The sequence below is a fragment of the Myotis daubentonii genome, chromosome 10, assembly GCF_963259705.1.
Source record: "Myotis daubentonii chromosome 10, mMyoDau2.1, whole genome shotgun sequence".
NCBI lineage: Eukaryota > Metazoa > Chordata > Mammalia > Chiroptera > Vespertilionidae > Myotis > Myotis daubentonii.
Window position 1 is genome coordinate 80176229 of NC_081849.1, and position 20910 is coordinate 80197138.

The window sequence follows — 20910 nt, forward strand, 5'->3', positions numbered from 1 at the left end:
TAGAGAGTTCACAGGAGGGAGGGAGGCGAGGGGATGGTCGGGGAAAGCCTCGGAGAGAAGGCGGTATGGTATCTGAGAACAGGCTGCGGGTCAGTGGATGGAGACCCTTGGGGGCGGGCCTCTCGTGAACAATGTGAAGTATTCAGACAGTCGTCATCGGCTAGGGCTCCACTGGGGAGGGGGCAGCTGTCCAGAAGGCCAGCACCGGTGGGGAATGGGGGACAAAAATAAGAGCACTGCCTCATGCTGACTTGGCAAGATCATTTATTAACACAATGGGCGTGTGTGTGTGTGTATGTATGTGTGTGCATGTATGTATGTGTATATATATATATATATATATATATATATATATATATCATAATAAATCAAAAGATTAAATGGACAGTAATAGCTTTATGTTTAATTCTATATTGAGATACATGACATAAATAGATGCTATAAAGCTTTTAGAATATAAACTTACCCCAGAACCCCGCCTCCATCTTACTAAAGTAGACTCAAATGAGTCAGTCTTTTGTTGGCCCCCTATGCAATGTCATTGATAGACTCTATGCTTACATTGGGGGGGGGGGAGTTATTTGCTACTAAGAATCATGGTCTGAAGTACTCAACCATATGCACTGCATCGCCCAAGAATAATACATTAGGTTTGAAGCAAAAAAATAAGTGACTAAAGAAAGGAAACCCTGATTAAAAGATGCTTGTAAAAGTCCCGCGTGCCAGAGCTGGCAGGAACCTAGCACTGGCCCAGCTCTGCGGTGTGTGAAAAAGAACCAAGGGCCCTTTAAGGCAGTCACAGCTCATCCATGTCACTGCGAGAGCCCACGGCAACCTTCAGAGAGACACGCAAAATACTCTCCAACTGGGGAAGGGCTGTGGGTGTAAGGAGTTCCCACCATCCAGGTACTATGACATGCTCCTTTGCCAAAAGCAACTTTTCCTCAGATCAGTGTCTCTATTGTTCACTTCAAGCCACTAACACCTACAGAATTGCTTTTATTATTACAAAGAAAGGCTTTTCTCGTTCCTTTTCAAATTTTTTTAGGTGCTTATGTACTGCCACATTTTTCCTTTTTTAAATGCATCTTTATTGCTGAAAGTACTACAGATGCCCCATTTCCCCCTCTGGGTCCCCTCCACCTCACTCCCACCCCCTCCCAGGCCTTCTCCGCAGCGCTGTCTGTCCATGGGCTATGCACGTATGCGTAGAAGTTCACTGGTTAATCTCTCCCCCCACTCAAGTTTTCTCAGTGTGAGCTGACCAGTGTACAAGCTGCAAAGGCGCTCTTTCTCCCCCTCCGAGTAGAAATTCCCACACTCCCCTGGCTCGAGAACACACTTCCCTGTCAGGTACTTAGCCATGCCTGAGAAATGCTCATTTTCAGCCCATGCCCATTCACTCCAGAGCAGCCACTCACACAAATCTGCTAATGTCCTTTTCAGCTCAGTTCCTGGAAAGTGGAAACAGGGGAGGAAAGAAGCTAGCGAAGTGAGAAGCCTGCTCCCAGTGGGTAGCAGCAGCCACGTGGAAGGTGCAGACAGAGAAACACACAGGAAGCCCGCGGTGGCTCCAGGTGTGACCACAGGCGTCTGGAGAGAACCCTCTCACTCAGCCGCGGACCCCAAAGGTGACAGTCCGAGCCGGTCTTTCAGAGCAGGGTTTCCTTTGGAAGCTCAGTTTCCAGGACGAAGGAGAACATTTTTATTTGTTTGGAATCAACTTATAAACATCTTCTAAAGTCCAAGCAATCGGTATGTCCTAAGATGATATAATACCGCCAAGATGTTAAATTCCAAGACAGGAGCTGTGTCTCTCTCTACTGGATAATTATGTTAAAGTACTTTATATTTCTAAAGCGCTTTCTAGTTCATGAAACACTGCTTTCACAGTAAGTCATCAGCACAGAGTGAATAGAGACGGATTGCTTATCATGTCCTATGCGAAACTCTGGATGGTGCAAAGATAAATACATGGTCCTGCCCTAGCAGAGCTTCAAGGGCCACGGAGCAGGCAGAGGACGCCGGGCTGAGCAGAACCGAGGTGACTCAGGTGCCAGTAAAGAGAGTGGCATCGCATCCACTGCCGTGTGAGCGACCTTCAGGGTGAGCCGACCCCAGGTGGGCATTTCAAACTGGAACGGTGCGACACAGCGATACAGTGAAGTCTGCTTCTACGCTCAATGACTCACGGCAAGCTCATTTAGAAAGTCACAAAGTAAACGGATCTACCAGTGAATGAAGTTTCCTGGAGACCGTGGCAGATAAAATATCTGCTGGAAAAACTAAATACAAAGAACATATGATTTCACTCCCAGGTGGAATTTAAAGAACAAAATAAACGAGCAAACAGAAGGGAAATAGACTCAGAGACAGAGAACAGACTGATGGTTGCCGGAGGGAAGGGGAGTTGGACGGCTCTAGTGAAAGAGGTGAAGGGACTAAGAAACACAAATTGGTAGTTACAAAGAAGTCACAGGGAAGTAAGTACGGCATAAGGAATATAGTCAATAATATTATGATAACTGTATGCTGCCAGTTGGGGTACACTATCGAGGGGAACACTATGTCCAGCATATAATCTGGTCCTTTCACACCATCCCTCTAACATGTGAAACATTCAGCTATCTTTGAGAATTTACTAACTAACAGGACAGGAAGTATTCTCTATCTGTTGTAATAACTGAAGAAAGACTTTTGACCCACTTGGTCCCTGAAAAGCATTTTGAACATTTTGTTTGTTGGCCTTTATATTTCCAGAAGGTGAAGGTGATGCTTGTAGCATTGTCATGGAGAATAAATAGTCCCAACACGTAATGTTGTTCAATTGGCATGTCACCACATCTTACCACCTTAGCTTTGAATGAGAACATGAGTTAGATTCAACCAGCTTTCAGATTTCTTTGAGATTTTCTCTCATTAGGGGAACGCTACACTTCCAACAGTCTTTAAATCCCTCCTTCATGAGCCCTAGGAGTGTCAGTGGTAACTTTTTTCCTTACATTTTGATATAATTTCAAACAACCGGAAAGCTTAGAGAACAATACAGGATGCTCTCATCCACCCCGACTTACCAGTTGGTCACAGCAATGGTTTCACTCGAGGGCACGAATTAGAAAAGGAGCTCAAGGCATGACCAGCTATTTACTTCCTCTATGGCCCATGTTATCTAGTTCCAGGGAAAACAGCTGCTTTTGGAAGTTAGGGGGGAAGCTGAATAGAGCTCTTTTTACTAAAACTGAGGGGACCCTGGATTCACGCTCCCTTCTTGGACAGGTTTTATGAGTATTGTGAGCAGCTCAGGGACCATGGGTTCCAGTTCCTCGCCAGCCACGGTGCTCACTGCCCTATCACCCGACTCTCAGTCTCCTGGACTGTCAGCCATCATCACCCGGAAGCATTTGCTGAACTTCGCTTCCAGAGAAAGCAGTCAGAAATATATATCATCTTTTTACCAGTTAGAGCCTAAATCAGTGGTTCTCAACCTTCTGGCCCTTTAAATACAGTTCCTCATGTTGTGACCCAACCATAACATTATTTTCGTTGCTACTTCATCACTGTCATGTTGCTACTGTTATGAATCGTCATGTAAATATCTGGTATGCAGGATGGTCTTAGGCGACCCCTGGGAAAGGGTCGTTCGACCACCAAAGGGGTCGCCACCCACAGGTTGAGAACCGCTGGACTAAATGAACTCTTCTTCCGTTTACGGGGGGCGGGGGGTGGTGAAAGCATTTCATTTTACTGGAATTTCTATCTTAAGGTAAAATAATTTTGAGATGGAATTTTAACGTTCTAGGTAATCATGCGTTTTTAAAGATCAGGCACAGGTTTCATTCCATGGACATTTAAATAAAAGCCAGTCACTATACAGAAATTCATCTCTGAAGATACGGTTTTACATCCCTTTATGAAGTTTGGAACAACTGGAGAAGTCACACATTGGAGAGCTGGTGAGAGAAGGGACCTGAGTTACAGACAGTGATTCAGTTGGACATCATTTGTTTTGCCCCTAATACAGAACACCTGCAGCCTGCAACACCGCTGAACAGTGTCACCCGTGTCAAAGGTAAGGACCCAAAACTAGTCAACCAGTGAACATAGCAGGTAGAGTCTTGATTAGCCAAGCCACAGGTATGGCTTATAATTCAAAAACAAATTTAATAAGCAGCCATATCTTATATTGGGTGTGCGGAAAAGGCATTAACAAGTAAGGGCAGCACACTGTGCTGAAGAAACCCTGTAGTTAAGTGTACATGCACCTATATGCAAATCACCAACTAATTCAGGTCAAAACATATGCCCTTTTCCACATATGACCTTAATAACAGAACACAATGCATGTCCTAACAAAACACCCACTCTTTCAGCACCCCCTTATCTGCGGACAAACGTAAGCATGACGGGAGGGCATGCCAGCTGTGCCAAAGAGAAGGGGACCTTCCAGGGGCTGACCGCCCACGTGACATCACTGGTCTCCTCTGGTTCCCAGGCGCGAGGTGAAATTGGCCCTCAGAGACCATTTCTCCAATTATCAGGGAAAGATCTGTCCCAAGGCATTTAAAAATGAAACCTGACCTACACTTCAACCCGACGGCAGTGGTCTGCCGCTCTCAAAACAATGTATGACCTTTAAATCTTAAATTATAAAATAGTTTGTTGAAAGTATAATGTGTTTAGCTTTTATCTAATAATGTAGACAAATGTGATCATTTCCTCGCCAAAACCAGAGGCAAAAAATAATAATTTGTAAAAGTCCCATTTTCCATTACTCATAAATAAAACCACCAGCCATAATAAATGAGATGCTTTTTTTGCAAATTGGAAAACTCTGATTTGGCTTTTAATAGATGTGAAAATACCAGTCCTATCTAAAGGCTAAGACATATGAAGGTGATCCTGAATGCGAACTTTTAAATTTTCTTCTTCTCTCTTGTTTTTTTGTGCATAGAAAACTTGTAATATTTCTACTATCCTCAGTAAATATTTACTGTATCTCCTATATACAGGGTGCCCCCAAAATATATACACACTTTAACAGCCGGTAGCTCAATTTTGAAAATGAAATGTATGTTAATAAACTCTGTCTGTATAATTATTCAAAGTGTGTGTATACATTTTGGGGACACCCTATATTTATTTCAGGAAAGCCAGTACACAAACAGGACATAATAATGAAAAAGCAGAGGTGGGAGGCCTAGAAAGCATCAAGGATAACTTTAGAAATCTGTATAGGACTAAAGAAAATACTAATCCTCAAATTGATGTATTCACCCCATATGTTTATTAAACATGGATTTTGATTGGTTTTATGAGGTTTATAAACCATTCAAACTGGCTTGAAAATCAAATCTCTGACCATTACTTGAATTTCAAATGTATATTTGGCACTGTGCTAGGAATCAGGCAAAGGGAGATGCATAGAAATAAACCGACTATTTTCATTGGGCAACATTTTCAAACTCCGTTTCCAAACCTTGACACTGCCAGGGGTAATGTCCTTGGCCTGCAATCTGGCATGACGCCACCGAAAAGGAGGAAGGAGGATCCAGACTTGTGACCTCGGGCAGGTGTATTAACTACCCTGAACCTGTCTTTCCATCTAAAGAGTGGGGCTCAGGAGGGCCCCCTTCAGGGGGGGCAGAATTAAATGAGATACTGAGGAAAAATGCAGAGAGGTTCCTCTAAATTAAAAGCAATAAATCCAAACCATGAACTTTAGCTGGATTCTATCTAGTTCAGAGAGGGGAAGGGGGTTATAAAAGACATTTGTTGATCCATCCTAAAAACTGTAATATTAACTGAATTTTAGATGATATTAAGGAATAATTCTTAATACTTTTCTTAGCTATGATAAAGATATTATGATTACAAAAATAATATTCTCATATCAGTAGGTATTTGTGGGAGTATTTTCAGGTAAAGTATCACGATGCATGCAACTTAGTATCAAATGATTAAATGAACAGGAAGTGTGGATACATACAGAGACAGAAATGGGGAGGAGGCGGCAAAGTGACAAAATGTTAATTTTTGAATCTGGGTGGAATACATGAGGTTCATTTTACCATTTGTTTAACTTTCACATATTTGACATTTTCTAACAAACATGGCTTCTATCAGATGCAGCCAGTGCTAGTGGCCATTCTATTTCAGATCACTGTCATCTCATTACACTGGCAGGTAAGCAGTGAGCACTTGTTTAAAACAAACAAACAAAATGATCATAAAGAGGTGAAACCCTCTAAAAAGGATGTCTTGGGGTCCGTCGGAGTCACAAGCCAAGAGGACACCAGGTACCTAAAGCTTAGAGATAAGGACACTGACTGTTGCACTCAACACCTGGATTCAAATAGAGAGGAGTGCGGGAAGGTCACCTGGGGGAGCTATCCCTAGAAGGTGACACAAAAATACTGTTGTTCCCATCACAAAATCACTGTGGGGATTAAATACAACAATGCACTTTAAATGGTGCCTTGCACACAGTAAGTACCCAAATATTAGTTGTTATAATGATGTAAACAATAACCTCCTAGTCCCATGAACCTTGGTTTGAGAGGTCCTGCTAACATTTACTCACCTCCTTCACTTATGAAACCAAATCTAAGATGCTATCCTGTGAAACTTCCTTTAGTTTTGCTTTCACACTTTAAGATGATTAGTATGATAACATTTGTGCATTCACGTATCTCATTAAAAAATATGCCACTAACATTTTAAAATGCCAATGGTGAGAGATCCTCTTTGGACATTCCAGAGACAGTCCTGAGTAACCACACGCCTCACTTATAGAGTGCCTTACGGTTTCCAGGCATGATTATGCACAGTCTGTCACTGGATGCTCACAGGACTTCCTAAGATGGTCTGCACGGTCCTTAGCCCCAGTCACAGGTAAGAAAACGGCAGCCATAGTGGTGACATGAAACCTCCTCAAAGTTGTACAGGAATTACAGGTGCTCACACCTTACAGTCACACCTCCTCTCAGCCATCGGCCCACATCCTTGCTCTGGGCTCTCAATTCCTTATTTAAGTAGGGCTAGCTGGGCTTTCAGCTTGGTCTTTATTATTATTATTATTATTATTGATTTCAGAGAGGAAGGGAGAAGGAGATAGAAACATCAGTGATGACAGAGAATCATTGATCGGCTGCCTCTTGCACACCCCCTACTGGGCATTAAGCCGGCAACCCGGGCACATGCCCCGGACTGGAACTGGAACTGGGCCCTTCAGTCCGCAAGCCAACGTTCTTCCCACTGAGCCACACCAGCTGGGGCTCAGCTTCATCGTGTCACTTTTCTCGAGAGACCCAAGACCCTGTCTTCTCTGACGGACCATCCCACTCTAACAGTCATTCACTCAAAACCCAAAATATAACATCAAGACAGGAGCACAGCCATAGACCTGGTGACCCATAACTATTCAAATGAAAGCAAGATGCAAAGTCCTAGCGAGGTGCACACCACCGAATTTGTCAAGTAACCTGACAGTGTGGGTTCCTCCTCCTGAAGCACATGGAATCCCAGCTGGTCCCTCTGGCTGCGGGAGACTTTCTCATCTTCTCTCAGCCCTGGCTTCCTCACTACAGAATGTCACTATTACGCCCAGTCTGCAAGATGATGCACCCAGTTCCTACTAAGATTTTGATAAATATTTACTGAATTGAACTAAACCATATGGATGAAAAAAATGCATACATTTTAAATGTGAGATACAATAGAGCGTTGACAATAGGTAACTCAATATTATAAATTAAATATCTTGATGTTAATTAAATACACACTGCTTGCCTGCTGCAGTTTATTATCTAAAGAGACATTTAGATAATAAATGTCTAAATTACACCGTAAATTACAGCTGAATAAGCCTCAGAAAGTGTCTAAAGTATCAGGAGCGTGGGCAGTTGGCTAGAATGTGTGTGCTAATTTAGCACACACAAAAATGGAATGTCTATATTTTATGGGGCAATCGATGAGTGTATGTATGGTTAAATATCTTAGGAGGCTTTATCAGGAAGCGGAAAAGGAAGCAGGTAATTTCTCGAGAAGAAAATTTGAGAAGCCAGATAGGGGCAGGTTTGGGTTGGAGAGTGGGCAGTGGACAACCTAACCAAGAGTACACAGATTCTAGAAAAGATGGTGCAATACGGACCTTCATAACCTTGAGCGTGACTCACTCAACACACGGGGAGGCCCTGGCTAATACTCAATAGCGCTCTCCAAAGAGAACTGATTCAAGCATTGGGATCCTTGTTCTCCTCACGAACACGAAAGCACCTCCTGAGTCCTTATCTTACGCAGGAGATGAACTGACTCAGGAGATGAACTGTGAACGGAGCACTCACCAGTTGGTTCTGGTAGGCAGTGACTGCCGTGAAAACTGTCTCTGGGAAGATGAACGTCCTGAATTCTTCAGATTTCAGATTGAGCAGCGAGGCCGTGTGGTCTTTCTTCTTAATGATGTGCACCCGAGGCTGGTACTTATGCATCGAGTTCAAAATGATCTGCAACAAAGACACGGGGAACGCTGAAGGTGGGCGTTCATAGTGCTACACAGCCCGAACTGCAATGAGGCAAACGAAGAACCGTCAAGTCTAGAGTTTCAAATTCAGTGTTAAGAGAAGGGTCTACCCTGTTCCATTCCTAAAGCAAATCATTTTCACAGGATACTGCAGAGTCATCCTTGTAAATCACATTTTATCAAACCAACCGCAGAGAATATAGGTCGGTTCAAGTATCTTTTCTAAAATGATGGGGGAAAGTCATGTAGAGAATACATTTGTTTTTAAATCAAATCTTTAAAATATTTTGTGTGTGTGTGTGTTAGTCTGGTTAGATCAAAGGAGATATGTCTACATTTTCCAAAGTAAGAAATTATATATGCCAGGAGGACAGATTGTTATTCACGGGGGTGTGATATTAGACAGACCTGGGTTAGAATAGTGAATCTGCCACTTTCTAGCTCTTTAATCTTGGAGCCAGTGATCTCACCTCGTCAACCTCATTGCAAATACAAGACCAGTATTAACCCCATAGGGTGTGGTGGGGATTAGAGGATGTGACCCTTGTAAATCACACAGCAGATAGGAAGTGCTCGTTATTTAAGAGCACAGAGTAACATCACAGATGGTTCCTTAAAAAGAAATCTTATCAGACGTGCAAAGGCCTGTTCAGTGGTGTTTGTTCTATTAACTATTGCTAAGAGCTCAGCATTCCAGTAACTCCTTTTCCACATTTTGATGAACTCCTTTATTGGCCCCAAATCATCAAACTGTTTTGTTTTTAATTGCAAGACTTCTCTGTGCTTTCATATTCATAAGACTCTCTACATAGGGGATATAGAATGAGTAAAAAGCACTTTCCCAAACTTCTTTAGACATCATTTCAAATGGCTAGCTTGGACCTGAAATCAAATAAATTGCTTCTGGCGTTGCCAACATCCATTTGCCCCAGGGGGCCTTGCTTATGGAGACCCAGTCAGAGTAACGGGTAATTCATAACTCTGCTGGTGGTGCTGTCCAGAGGTTGGAAGCAGGTGAACAGGTTTCCAACTTATCTGGACATAAACCCTGTGGTTCTACTGCATCTCAGGTGAGTGTGCTCAATGGAACACCCTTTGGGCAACCCCCAAGGGGGCGGGGCGAAGGGGCGCGGCCATGTCTCAGCCCCATTCCTTTTATGCTGCATTATCTGACATACCACTGACAGAACTCAGATGTATAACCCAAGAAGGGGCTGTAGTAGCCTGCAGCGTGCATGTTCTCTTTGTTTAATTGGCAACGGCAGAAAGCAGTTGCTAAAGTCTTGGGAAATCCATGGTGCTAAAGGCCCTGTCCCCATGCATAACAATGGCCTCCGACAAGATGAATACTTGGAGATTCTCTTAGAGCAGCGGTTCTCCACCTTCCTAATGCCGCGACCCTTTCATACAGCTCCTCATGTGGTGGTGACCCTCAACCATAAAATTATTTTCGTTGCTACTTCATAACTGTCATTTTGATACTGTTATGAATCGTCGTGTAAATATCTGATATGCTGTATGTGTTTTCCGATGGTCGAGACCCACAGGTTGAGAACCGCTGGGAGGATTCACAGTGAGAGGGTGGGAGGGGCAAAGGGCCAGGCAGAGATTCGAGGGAGGAAGTTTTGTGTGACTTCTCCACCCCCTTCCCTTCCCGTCCTGGGCCCTGGGGAATCCACACAGTCCCAGGTGTCGTGGTACTCACATGGCCATGTTGATCCAGTTCATTGTTGGTGAGCTTGACCTTTTCAAAGGACACCATCTGTTTGAGGAGCTGCTCACCAGTGAAAGGGGAGTCCGGGTGGACATACAGCCTGAGAAAATTATGAGAGATTCCACTGAGGCATTTTTTTAAAAACCTGCTCTCTGTGGGTTATAAAATACTCTGATTCCAAAGGAACACAAAACCCCTGTATAAACGGTGAATTTTATTTACCCCGTATAATGTCAGGTTTAATAATATAGCAATACCAAAATAACCCTAAAACCTCTAAATGTGTTTCTTCATGTACAATGCTCTAAAAGGGGTAACACTTAATAAATTTTCTATCATCTGTTGGGCAAGCCATTTTTAAAGGTGGGGATTTTCCTATCTATCTGTTACTGGGCTACTTCTGTAAAATATGAGATCTAATGGTAAAGGTATTTTCAAAAGAAAGAGTAGGCTATACTAATTGTATAATAAGTTCCCAGGATGAGCATTGCTAAAAATCAATGAAAACAAAGAATTTAAAAAAAAAGAATTCTAGAGACTGCAATCATTTAAAATTGAAAGTGACTGAATGTAAAGTTTATATTCTTTATAAATACAAGGCAGCGTAACTTTAATACAGGGACCTGGGAACTTTTAACAGTCCACACAACATAACATTGTTAAGTGATGAGAGTGAAAACAAGCTGGGAACGCTTCAAACTATTCAGTGTATTCATTTGTAAACAGCCCAAGCAAAAAAAAAAAAGTATTTATCAGGCATTTATCATCTATTGACCAGCTGCTACGTGCAATCTTTCACAGGTAAATGCAGAGCATTTGTTCTACCTATAAAGGTCCCACTGAGCACAGCTCTTTGTAAATCCCAACCACGGTATCCACTGGACATAAGCTTTTCTGAAATCGGGGAGATTACAGAACCAACGAGGGGGGAAGGAGATGTGCTCGATTCAACAGGACAGATTCCTTCCTGGCGGTAACAGGTTACTTGTATACCAACTGTCTATAGGATAGTGTAACTATAGCTAAGCATAAACATTATGTTTGGGGCGAAGGCCAGGGAAAAGGTCACAAAAGCTTTCCTTGCGGTGTTCACGTGAAGAACAAGAAGTCGGTGTCCTGGTCTGTCACAGAAGGGGATGCGGGACAGAAGCACTGGGTGCACATGCGGAAACAACCCCCCACCCCTCCCGGAAGCAGAGCCCAGGAAAGGCTGAGGGCGATAAGTAAGGATTCTTCCTGGACCCGGGCAAGAGCCGGGAAGGCTGCATGTAGGTGTTCGCTTGCCTGCCTGCTTGTTCCATTGCTCTTTTTAGGAGGAGTGCTCTAAACTGCCTTCCAGTTGAAGAATTCTTTGACGACACAACCGTCAAGTGTCACCCTCCAAGGCTATACCTTTATAGTGCAGCTGTTTTACTGGCCAGCCCCACGTCCCAGCCTCCCTGCCAAAAAGACGGCTCCAGAACATGTCTGGTCCCAGAAGCTGCTGAAATGTTCTCTCTTCAATATCAATTCACCAAATGTAGTCATATCAGTAAAGCTCAGCACACCTAAGCATCAATTACTTTACAGAAAAGGAAACGTTCTATGCGAAAATAGAGCACTATTTTAGATCTCGGATAAAGTTTTGCCCATTGTTATGGTCAAATGATATTGTCAAACAGCACTTCTTCTGATTAGGAACAACTTCAACGACTGATGAAGTTCAGTCTCAAATAAAATGGGTCCGAGAACAAAACCACAAGGAATTTCCAGCGTCGGTACAAAAATGATCACCCTCCCAAGTTCCCCTCCTTTTCCTTGATGGAGCTAGAAAACACAGCACTATTCCTTTTTTTAAATAATAAAGAATAGTTGCTTAAATTACCTCGAATGTTTCTATCCCATCCTACTTCTATCCTACTGAATATTTCTGCACTAAAAAGTTTTACCTGATCTCAACATAAATAAGCTGAACTAAGATGAATGAAAAAACATACAGGAAGCCCCTCTTCTCTCAAGGTCCCCGGGACTTAAAATTCCAGCAATAGCTTACACATGCTTCAGCGAAGATAGGGTATGGGTACATGCTTTCCTCCTTCAACCAGAGCAGATTACTAACATAAACAAGGCATGTCCTAGTCCTCAGAGTCCTGCTGGCCCGCACAGCTCCCCTTACCTTCAGATAGGAAGAAAACATATGCTAAGTCAGTGATTAACTTCTCAGAGGAAAGACTTTGAAGGGGGGGAAAAAAAAGATTTGCTTGTAAAAATGGTTAGGAATCTGCTAAAATCTCTCTTTAAAAGAGAGATTTAAAAGCTTTAAAAGCTTCAAAGTAATGTGAATCTGCTACTTAGTAGTAAGTAGTGGAGAATACTAATTATGTTCATTTTAATATCTATTGTAAACTGTTTAAAAAATGAGTAAGCATTTTTTAAAATGTCTTTAGTCACGTAATCTGTTTTTAACGTGCTGACCTGGAAGGGTTGGGACTGTCCTCCCTGGTCTCCGTGGGCATGGGAAGCTCTGGGAGGCTCCTCTGGTGTCTCCTGCCGGGAGCCCAGCACACGGTGGGCTCAGCAATGGCATCAGCTGCCAAGTAAGCTAACGTTCCGTGTGAACCGTGTGTGGAAACGGTCTGTGTAGGTTCTGTGCCTTGACTAAGACTCCAGACTACACACTTACAAAGAAGCAGCTGCGCCTTCAACGTTCCAAATCTTCCCATTGAAATAAAGTTTCAGCTCTGATAGGAACGTTCAGTCAACTCTATACATTAGCCCTAAAACAACTTGAAAGCTGTGAGCCTTGGTTTTAGAACCATGAGTGCAAGTCAGCTGGTATCCTTTGTATTAAGACTATCACTACGCAGCCTGTCGCTATAGCTGTTAATTGTTCACAGAAGCAAATATGTGAACAGGAGGTCCACCCCCCCCCGCCCACCCTGCCCCCCAAAGATCAATTGGGCACAGCAGCAATAATAACGGTTTATCTGCGTGATATTTTAAACAGGGTTCTAGTGGGAAAACATTATTACCAATGAAAGCACAAAAGTAAACATGATCCCTATTATCCCAATTGAGTAATGTTTCATGTAAAAAAAAAAAAAAAAAGCTAACCTGATGTTGAATTACATTCATCCACTTAAATTTTCAACTTAAAATCTCTGAACCCTTTCTGGACAAAAACAACCACATTTTACCAGAATGATATTTCTTATGTGCAGATATAACTGTATTGTGAACAAATATTTACTATAAGGAACCACTTTTCCAAAAATGCACTTTTTAACCCTTTAAGTGCCAACCAATATCCTAGGAACTACGCTAAAATTGCCAAGGCATTTTTGCTGATTTTACAGCCGTTTAGGGGAAAAATTATGAATCGCAAGTAAATGAAGTCACATATTCAAAAACTTAAGGAAACCTTTACTAGATTGACATATTTAGCCATATCATCATCACTAATAAAAGCAGGCTTAGAACTGGATGCCATTCCGAAGCTTTGATAGCACTCCCGGCACTTTTGGCTAAAGACAGGAGGAGCAGCGCGATCGTGCTCCCCTGCACTCTGGGGGTTAAAAACAGGATTTTAGGGCAGCCACTTCCTACTAGAAATGATGAGTGGCATATGAAGTAGGCCCAGATTTCTAACGAATACTCCAACTGCCATTTGAGGAAACTCTGACATGAATTAAGAGGAAAAGGCACACGCCCTGCCTTTCTCAGAGACGGGCTGGTATTTTGTATAGTTGATCCCAGAGTGTCTGTGCTGGGAATCCGACCAGAGCTCTGAGCTTTAAAAACAGGCCTGCTTAACATTCAAACCGCCAGGGCAGGGGCACTCTGCTGGCAGGGTTCACAGGCAAACGTCTGGAGGCACAAACCTGGCGGGCAGCGGTGGGTCCGCCTTGCCTGCCACCAGCCAGGAGGAGCGGTGGTAGGCGTAGCGGTACCTCTTGTTGTCCACGGGCACGATGTCCATCAGGACGATGTACTTGGCCTCAGGATCCACGCCGGAAAACGACACGCGGATAGTAGGGAACATCCTCCTGACACAGGGAGAGAGAGAGGACGGCCTGAGCTCGCACAGCCGAAGAGCCGCGAGTTAGAGGGCAGGGAAGGGTAAGACCGCCCCGCCCCCCAACTCCCAGAGGCCCCCAAGCCTTCTGCTTCCTGTAAAGCCAGAGACGTGAATTTGGAGACCAACGTGCTAGATAATTTTACAGGCGTCTCATGGCTGGGAAAGTTGTGTTCCCTTTCGTTTTGGATGCCCAAGGTCTGTGATGATGGAAAAGCCTAGCTTTTCAGCAAGCCCACTGGGCTCTGACCCAGGGTCTCCGGAGCGACCCAGCCCTGCAACTCCCTGGGGTGGGAGAAAACTCGCTCCTGCCACAGAGAGCGGAGCAGGAGTCTCAGCTGGGGCTTGGGGACCTTGCCTGTATTTCCCAGCGTCCTGAGAGCTGGAGCTCAGGGCACCGACCCCCAGAGCCTGGCTTCCCGCCCGCCCGCCCAGAGCCTGCCCTGCAGAGGCGCCAAGGGCCTTACAGCCAGCGCCCCTCCTCCCCAGAGTGCCAGCCTTACAAACCTCATTCTGCCGCCAGGTTTTACTTTTCCTTCGGTGGGAACTGGAGGCTTCTGAGGATTGAGGCCCAGATAAAGGAAGCTACCTGCCTCCCTTGCAGCACCCAGTCGCCCCCCTGCACCCTGGACTCCCTCTAGATGCCGAGCCTGCACCCCCAAACCCTCCCGGGCTGCGGGGTCAGACATTCCTGGCCCCTGTGCCCTTCTCATCAAAGACCGAGGTGCGGTTTCCCATGGCCAGATCTTGAGAAAGCAAAAGCCTGGGGATTCTCTGAGCAGCACTTTCCACTCTAAGTCTGCGGGAAGAAGCCCTCCCTGAGCGAAGCAGCTTCCTCTCTCTGCTCCGAACCCGAACCGGAACCCGCAGGGATTCACCCAGCTCCTGGAAACGCCCCCAAGCCGCCCAGGGAGCACTCCCCGACCCGCTCCTCCCCGCCAAGGCCCCGCTACCTGCCAGACTTGGTGATGATCATCTCTGTGCCCAGCTCGTGGAATTTGTCCCAGAGCTCCTTGGTCTCCAGGCTGCAGGCGATTTTAGCCATTTCCTCGCTGGGGATGATGGGGGTGGTGGGGATCAGCGGCTCGGTGCAGAGCGAGGAGGACGCTGGGCTGCCGCCGCCTCCGCTGCCGCCAAACTCCCCGTGAGCATCCAGGCTGGTGAGTTCGCCCAGGGGCTGGGCACAGGATGACTTCTCCACAAATTGTTCTGCAAGAGAATGGACCGTGGCAGCTAATGCTGTGAGCAAAGATGCAGGAAGGAGAGCCGCACAACTGAAATAGAGACCCAGATTTGACCTTGGAAAAGTTAAGCTCAGAAACTCCAGGAAGTCCGCTGAGAACCCACCTGATACAAATCAAGCATGCGGCCCCGTGGAGTGGCGCGCCCTCTGCTTGCTTACTGGACCAAGCGAGTGAGTTCCAGAGGCATCCACCACGACTCCAGCCCACACCGAGGATAGACATTGAGGGCCGGAAAGGGGTGCCCACGATGGGTAAAAAGCAAGGGTTCCTGTTTGCATCCCTCCCAAGTCCCGGACTTCACAGCCTGTGGGAGCTGGTGCCAGGGCTGTCCCTTGGACAACCGAAAGAGACTTCTGTCCAGGGAGAGCCAGGGAGTGAAGAGATGAACCCCTTCCTCTCAAAGCCCCCTCTCCACAGAAGAAGGAAATGTGGGTGGGAGTGGAGAGGCGGTTAAAAATAAAAAATCAAGTCATTTCACTTCTCTGCCTGGCTCATTTACAGGCCTCGGCATGTTAGATTAGAGCAGCGGTTCTCAACCTGTGGGTCGCGGCCCCTTTGGCAGTTGAACGACCCTTTCACAGGGGTCGCCTAAGACCATCCTGCATATCAGATATTTACATGACGATTCATAACAGTAGCAACATGACAGCTATGAAGTAGCAACGAAAATAGTTTTATGGTTGGGTCCCAACATGAGGAACTGTATTTAAAGGGCCAGAAGGTTGAGAACCCCTGGATGAGAGCATTTGCACGATGTCCCTCCCAGCCTGAGATCTTATGAAAGGCTAGCATTTCCCTGGTTAAATCACAGGAGTGTGTGCTCTGGGCCATTTCTGGACAAAAAAAAGGTATTAGAATTGAGGAAACCAACCCGAAACCCAGGCTAGCAGGCACATTAAAGTAGGAAGGAGGCTCTGCCATCCACCAGGAGGCGGGAATATGACTACCAGGAACCAAACATTTCCCCCACAGCTGATAAGGGCCTGGGACTCCACCAGTCACTTTGATGGAATACAGGGGGACTTTTGTAATTATCCCAATTATCTTGCAGCCCTTAAAAAATGAGAAACTACTTGAATCTGCTATGTGAAACTGACCACCAAACAACTCTATTCTAAGTGCCTCCAAGGAACTGAAACCAGTTCTAAATGTAGGTATGTACATCCTATACGCGCCGTATAAAATGTTTTGTCTGTATTTCTCCTTGACTTAGGGCAGCAAATAGAGCATTTTTACCTTTTCTTCTTTTACAATAACAATCCAACTCCTAGGAACGTTTTAAATTAAAAATCATCCAATTATCTATCTTATCCCTAGATTTTCATTCTGGAAACAAGAGACCCATGCTACGGGGAAAATCTTATCCTCTAAGAATATTTCCAGAGGCTTATTCACATAATGTCTTCACAGGGAATTAAGAGGGGGCCTTGGGAATTTTCTTACTTTCTGACCACTGAAAAACTCAAACTCCCTCAGCCTCGGACTAACCAGTGCGTCAGGGCTGGGACGTGGAGGAAGCGGAAGAAGAAGAAAACCACACGGAAATGCTTTCGCACAATGTCAGGCGTCAATTATATCTCAAAAAAAAAAAAAGCTTTTTTAAAGGAAAAGTCTGAGGCTATGCTTCTAAATAGACTTAAAGTGTCTCAATGGGCAGTCGGGAGACACTTTCGGCCTCCACCCTGGCTTCAACAGTTCAGTAGGGTTTCATACCGTATTCCCTCTCAACAGAGCCTTCCGTCTTTCTCTTGCCTGGAGTCCATGGCTTACACAGTCACTAACTGTGCTCTGTGGAACTGACCCCTAAAAGGGACCCGAATGACTTCTGGTTCCTCCAGGGGGCTGCTTAGCCACAGACGGGGTGTGTGGTGAGGGAGGGGGTGGTGGCTCTGTGAGCTGGGCATCGTTTAGAATGTAGATCCGTGCTTTTTCTCAGGAAAATAGACAAGGAGGCAAGGCTGAGAGGACAGTGGCCCTGAAGCCGCTTGCTTCCCGGGCTGCTGTCTGTCCTTCTGGGAGGAATTTTAACCTGAAATGGTCTTTTCCTGCTGGCTACCAAAAGGTGATGGGGGCAGCGCCAAACAGGAGTGGGTACCGTCGGCAAGTCCCACAACCAAACTTTGGAATTGGTGGTTGATTTTTTTTCCTGTGCGGCCTGGGTTTGTTTGATGGGTTGTTTCCATCCCGTTGGCAGGTTTAGGTTTAGATGGGAGGGTGGGTGGGAAAAGCCAGGAAAAAGCGAGAGCCTCGGAGGAGAGACTTTTTGACGTTATGTTTTCTGGAGCCCTTCCGGTTTCTTCTTCCTTAGTTCTGAGTGGCTACACGGGCTTTTAATTCTCTCTTTTGTTCTGTCCAGGCCCTTGTTTTTCATCTCTAGGGCTTCATCTTTCATATTATTATTGTTTTGGATGTGAGACGTTCAATTGTTGGGAAAAATGGGGGGGGAGGGAGGAAAAAATTGGGAGAGTTAAAAAGAAAATATTATCCCGTTTGCTGTTTGCTATTTGATGTTTTTCACTGTTTTAGGGCTTCCAGCTGGTCGCTATATGAAATAATTATTTCCTGGGGCCCCAAGAGGTGACACTGAGAACACGCCTTTCTCAGTTGTAAAGGGACAGTGAGCCACACCTCTGGCAGCTTCTTCCCCACATAATTCACTTGTGCTCAGGGGAACATAATCCCGTTCCTCCCTGTCCTCCGAGCCTGGAGTCTTCTATAAATGGTAAAGGTTGTTAAATAAACAGTAAAGCTAAAAGTTGAGGAATTTGGGAAATGGTGACTGGCTCATGTTTTTGCCAACCTCTACTGAAATGCCGGCACTTATAAAACGATATCTTATTGATAAGTCTAGAACTTCTGTGAAGAAAATGGCCCACTCGGGAAGAAATGGCTTCCCCTACAGCCCTTGACTGTGGTTTTAAGAACTAACCCTGTTTAAGAACTAAGCCTATCCAGTCGGGAGGAAAACAAAATTAAAATAGTTTCTTGTGAAGTCGCGCGCAGTCTCCTTGGATTCAACTGCACAAGCAGGTGGTAAGCGTCTTTGGAAATGGGTCTTATTATTATTATATATCCTTCAGTGTTGTTATCCCAACAGAGCTATCCACCCACACGCACTCCTCCTGGGATTCTAGGCAGAGGGAGAGCGCCTACCGCCTGAACGAGATGCGAACCCGCTTGTGTTTCAGACTCGGAAGCTCCCAAAGAAAACGTGGGCCTTAAAGGAAAAACCCTCCCACCCGACTTACGGCCTGTGGCCTGAGGGTCACCCTCCAGAGCCCCCCGCAGCCCGCGCAGCTCCCCGCCTCTGCCCACCGCGGGCGGCGAGGCAGCCGACTTACCCAGGGGTTTGATGGTGTTTTCCGTGGCCTCCTTCTCCTTGGAGCCGCCGCTGGACATGAGCGCCGCGATGGAGAAGGCGTTGGCCCGGGAGGAGAGCTGGGGCTTGGGCGACGCCGTGAACTCCATGGCCCCCGGGACGCGGTCCTGCCCGGGGACGGGGCTGGCCGAAGTGCCGTCCAGCTCCCCCCGGGGAGACAAAGACCGAAACGCGGCGCCAAGTTTCCGAGCGCAATCGCAGCGCAGCCGGGGACTCCAGGTGAGTCAGTCCCAAGTCCCCGAGAGCGCCCCACCGGCCCCCCACTCCCCCACCGCGAAGTGCTGGAGCCGCAGAGCCTTCGAACCGACCGGAGAGGACGGAGATGGACCGCGGGCTCCTCGCCGCGCGCGCGGCGGGACCACAGGCTGCGCCGCTGGGAGCGGGGGACGCGCACCCGCTGCGCAAAGCCCCGGGGCCCGCAGCACCCCCTCCGCGGCCTTCCTCCCCGTCCCCCGCGGGGACAGCCGGCGGGGCCCCAGCGGCAGGAGCCCAAGACAGGGCGCGACAGCAGGGAGCCCGATCGCCGCGCGGCGCGGCCCCGAGGACACTGCGCGCGGTGCCCGCAGCCCCGCGCCTTAATCTGCTGGAGGCGCCGACCCCGGTGACCGGCAGCCAGTCAGCGCCGCCCCACGTCACCGCTTCCTGCTGCCGCCGCCGGGGGCGGGGCGGGGCCGCCGGAGCGGGGAGGGCGCGCCCGGGGCGCCGCGCCCGCCGCCAACCTGGCACCCTTTGGGGACCGGGGGTGCCACCACCCAGCTGGTCTGGGGGCGACAGGGAGGTGCGCGCTGTCGCGAGGGGGCCTTTTTTCCCGACCTAAGATCCGAGATTCCGGGAGTGGCGTCGCGCGTGACCCTAGACCGGAGGACGACCAGGAGCTCTCGCCTCGCCCCGGGGCCAAGGATCTGTCTCACCGCCGCTCAAAGTTCCAAAAGAGCGTCTGGAAACGCCAAGGAGAGAGGAGAGCGGCGCGGAGAGCTGGTGCCCACGGGCCAGCCCCATTCTCCGGGTCCCCCAGGCTGGGTCCCGGGACTGGCTGGTCTCCAATACCTGGCTGCTTGGCAGTGGGGCTGCGGGGCTCAGCCTGGCGAAGGTGCGCTAACGGGGTGCTGGGAGCCTTGCGCAAAGGATGGCGCCCTCGCCGCCAGGGTTTGTGCTGCACAGCGGGGTGCCTCTCCCCCGGGGCTCCCGTTCCGGGAGGGACTCGGGAAGGCGGGGGCGGGCGCTGTGCGGGCGCGGCCCCTGCGGGGACCCGGGAGGCGCGGCGGGAGAGCGGGGCTCACAGCGCGGGCGCGGCTGACGCGGGACCTCTGCCCCCGCAGACTCGGCGGCGACCCGGACTTCCCACGGCCTGGGGGCGGGGGGGGGGGCGGTCGTCGTGTCGGCCTTGTTCAGCTTAAATAACTCAAATTCTCCGAATTCGCAGGGTAATCCGCTCCCCTCGGAGCGGAGCCGGGTAAACTCAGGCTGACAACACCCAGGCTGTACATGTAAATATTTGCGCTCCTTTTCAGCCAGTCGGTCTGGCGAGTAAGAGCCTCTTGGTGGGTCTTAACGGAAAAAAGAAAAACATCCCCTATTTCCCGCCAGCCTTCTACTTTCCTCACCGCACCTCCGCTCCCCGGCTGCTGAAATCAGCCGGTGGGGACGCGGAAAGTCAAAGCTGGAGAAAGTTTGGGAAGTGAAAGGACGCCACCTGGGAGAGGCGCGGCTTCAGCCCGCCCTGTCATCGCGCATCAGTCGTTTCTAAGCAGGTGCTGCGCGGAGGTGACGGGGCCACGTTTTCCGCAGTCCGCCCCCACGGACGGTGTGCGCGTGCGGCATGTTCGGGGAGTTCGTCAGAACCCCGGCTTCTGTGTGGAAGGGGCTCCGCCGTCCTCTCTCTGTCTTTGGAGAGAGAACGCCCGGGTCTGGCGCGGCGCAGGGCGGGTCGCCCGCGCAGTCGGCCCAGCGGGCTAAGGGCTCACTGGATCCCGGACCCGCACTCCAGGCCGCGGTCCTGCT

The 20910-nt window shown here is 47.7% G+C and overlaps 1 protein-coding gene across 1 annotated transcript in view; it reads right to left on the reverse strand.

Annotated features, from left to right (window-relative positions):
- TBX20 (T-box transcription factor 20) overlaps positions 1 to 19178 on the reverse strand; it is a 35291-nt gene extending 16113 nt beyond the window's left edge. The window contains exons 1-5 of the mRNA XM_059656179.1: positions 18872 to 19178; positions 15240 to 15495; positions 14093 to 14257; positions 10224 to 10332; positions 8343 to 8501 (exon numbers count right to left, since the gene is read on the reverse strand). Of these exons, the coding sequence (XP_059512162.1) occupies positions 8343 to 8501; positions 10224 to 10332; positions 14093 to 14257; positions 15240 to 15495; positions 18872 to 18998 (816 nt within the window). The 5' untranslated portion in view covers positions 18999 to 19178. The remainder of the gene's footprint in view (positions 1 to 8342; positions 8502 to 10223; positions 10333 to 14092; positions 14258 to 15239; positions 15496 to 18871) is intronic.
- Positions 19179 to 20910: the final 1732 nt, after the last annotated feature.